The following is a 1,930-nucleotide window of genomic DNA, read 5'->3' as shown; positions in this document are numbered from 1 at the left end:
TGTGTGTGTGTGTGTGTGTGTGTGTGTGAGTGTGTGTGAGATAATGTTCAGCTACGATCACACCAAGTTTCAGCTCAGGATCTGTAAAAATAACTGTTACAGTCCCAAGTTTGTTGGTTGTGGCGGCTATCTTGAATCCGTTTGGCTCCAAAAGTTCATCAGTCGTAGACGAATATTCGGTGATTATTACTTTTTCATCAAAAGTCCATTCACAAGTTCATGAGAAGTTTTCCTAACAAACAGATACAACCCATTCATCTTTACTGGCAGGTGRTAAGAAACAAAATGAGCATTTTAATGATCAAAAAAACATTTTTTGAACCTGAACATCTTTAAAGAACATCTGAAGCCATTTTTAAATATATATTATAAAAAGTTTAATAAAAGTGTTTGATTTTAATGCAGTTTTAATGTTTCAAATCCAAGTTTAAAGTGTAAACGAAGGACTAAGATCAGCAGTTTTATGTTTGCAGGTGGAAGATCCTGTCAGAAGCCACACCTGACGGCAGTGGGAGCAGCTGTAGTGTTGGCAGTAATAATCCTGGTTAACGCTCTGATTTTAAACTTTGTTTTATCTGGTGAGGAGAAACATCAACCTTACAATATGTCCGCCTGTAAGTTAATATGACAACTTAATATTAATRTGTGGGAGGTGAAGTGTACTACAGAATAAAGCAAGATGAAAYGGAGCTGTCAGACTGACGTGTAGAACCCAACCGTTAAAACCTAAAAATGGTCCTGAATCAAACAGGAAGCAAGTACTGCTGTGAGGCCATCACACTTTCCTGTTTCACTGCAAGTAGCTGCAGTTTTTTATTTTTAACAGACAAGTTAAAGTCTGGAGAGGCTATAGTTGGAAGAGAATAATAAACAATCTTTAATTTTCACAGAACAAAGTCTTTTGTAAAAGATCTAAATGAATAATCAATGGAAGCAGATCAGGACCGACAACAGAACCTTGAGGAACTCCATGAGGYTCTCGTCTAAAACTGTAAAATGATTTCACCAGCTACACAAAGAGCCACACCAGAAAAGGGCCAGATTTTGACACCATCTGGAGAGGACCATCTGGAAAAAGTGCATCAGTGTAAACGAGAGAACCAAGACCTGAATCTGATGCTGCAGACGGTCATTAAGGGTGAGTTTGCAGAAAACAGCTGGGCAGCATATCCATGTGCATCTCCATAGAGGGAGTGGGTGGTAGTGAAACCTCTGCTCCTGTGTCTCTGGGTGCAGACTCCAGGTGCAGTTTGTGTCCCACCGGCTGGCGCTGGTGGAGGAGCCACTGCTACTTCTTCTCCATCCAGCAGGAAGAAGACCTGAAGTGGAAYGAGAGCGCCGAGTTCTGTCAGCGACACAGCAGCAGCCTGGTGGTGATCRAAGACTCTGCAGAGATGGTGACAAACCTTATTAAAATAAAACTGCTTTTACCTCAGTGACTTTGACTAATATTAAGTTAAATCATCTGTTAGCAGCTGAGAGTTATGGTTCTCTCAAATGTAGGATTTTCTTCAAAGAGAGATGAGTGAATTCCCCCGTTTTCCTTTCCCATGGGTCGGACTGACGGACTGCCAGGAGGAGGGACAGTGGCTGTGGTGGGACGGGACGGATGTCCAACATTACTTACCGTAAGTCCTGAGAACAGATCACTTATTTAGAGGGAAAACCCCTCAAACTAGAAATGTTCGTTGCTTCTAAGAATGAAAATCACATTTTAAGTAGTTCAGTGCACAGTACACAGCACAAACAGGAGTGTTAAAATTTCAGTGTTAAACTTTTGGGTGTTGATTTAACACCCCCTAGTGTTATTTTAACACTTTCTGAGTAAATGGTCACCCATTGTTGGTGTTAATTCACAGTGTTGATTTCCTCAGTGTCTTCTCACACTGGACAGTGTTAAATAAGCCCCACCCACAGTTAAGTCTTATAT

At 41.0% G+C, this 1,930-nt stretch overlaps 1 protein-coding gene across 2 annotated transcripts in view; it reads left to right on the top strand.

The window, feature by feature from the left end:
- Nucleotides 1-495: 495 nt before the first annotated feature.
- LOC106525319 (C-type lectin domain family 12 member B) overlaps nt 496-1,930 on the top strand; it is a 6,081-nt gene continuing 4,646 nt past the window's right edge. Inside the window, exons 1-4 of one of the 2 annotated variants that reach the window (XM_014019511.1) lie at nt 496-614; nt 1,010-1,138; nt 1,237-1,397; nt 1,504-1,628. In XM_014019511.1, coding sequence (XP_013874965.1) covers nt 605-614; nt 1,010-1,138; nt 1,237-1,397; nt 1,504-1,628 — 425 coding nt within the window. In that variant the 5' untranslated portion in view covers nt 496-604. Of the gene's footprint in view, nt 615-957; nt 1,139-1,236; nt 1,398-1,503; nt 1,629-1,930 lie in introns of those variants that run through there. The other variant, XM_014019510.1, reaches the window with a different exon arrangement.

Source organism: Austrofundulus limnaeus, unplaced genomic scaffold (genome assembly GCF_001266775.1).
Source record: "Austrofundulus limnaeus strain Quisiro unplaced genomic scaffold, Austrofundulus_limnaeus-1.0 Scaffold223, whole genome shotgun sequence".
NCBI classification, from domain to species: Eukaryota; Metazoa; Chordata; class Actinopteri; order Cyprinodontiformes; family Rivulidae; genus Austrofundulus; species Austrofundulus limnaeus.
Note: the sequence above shows the minus strand (reverse complement) of the source record. Positions and strands in the feature narration are given on the sequence as shown.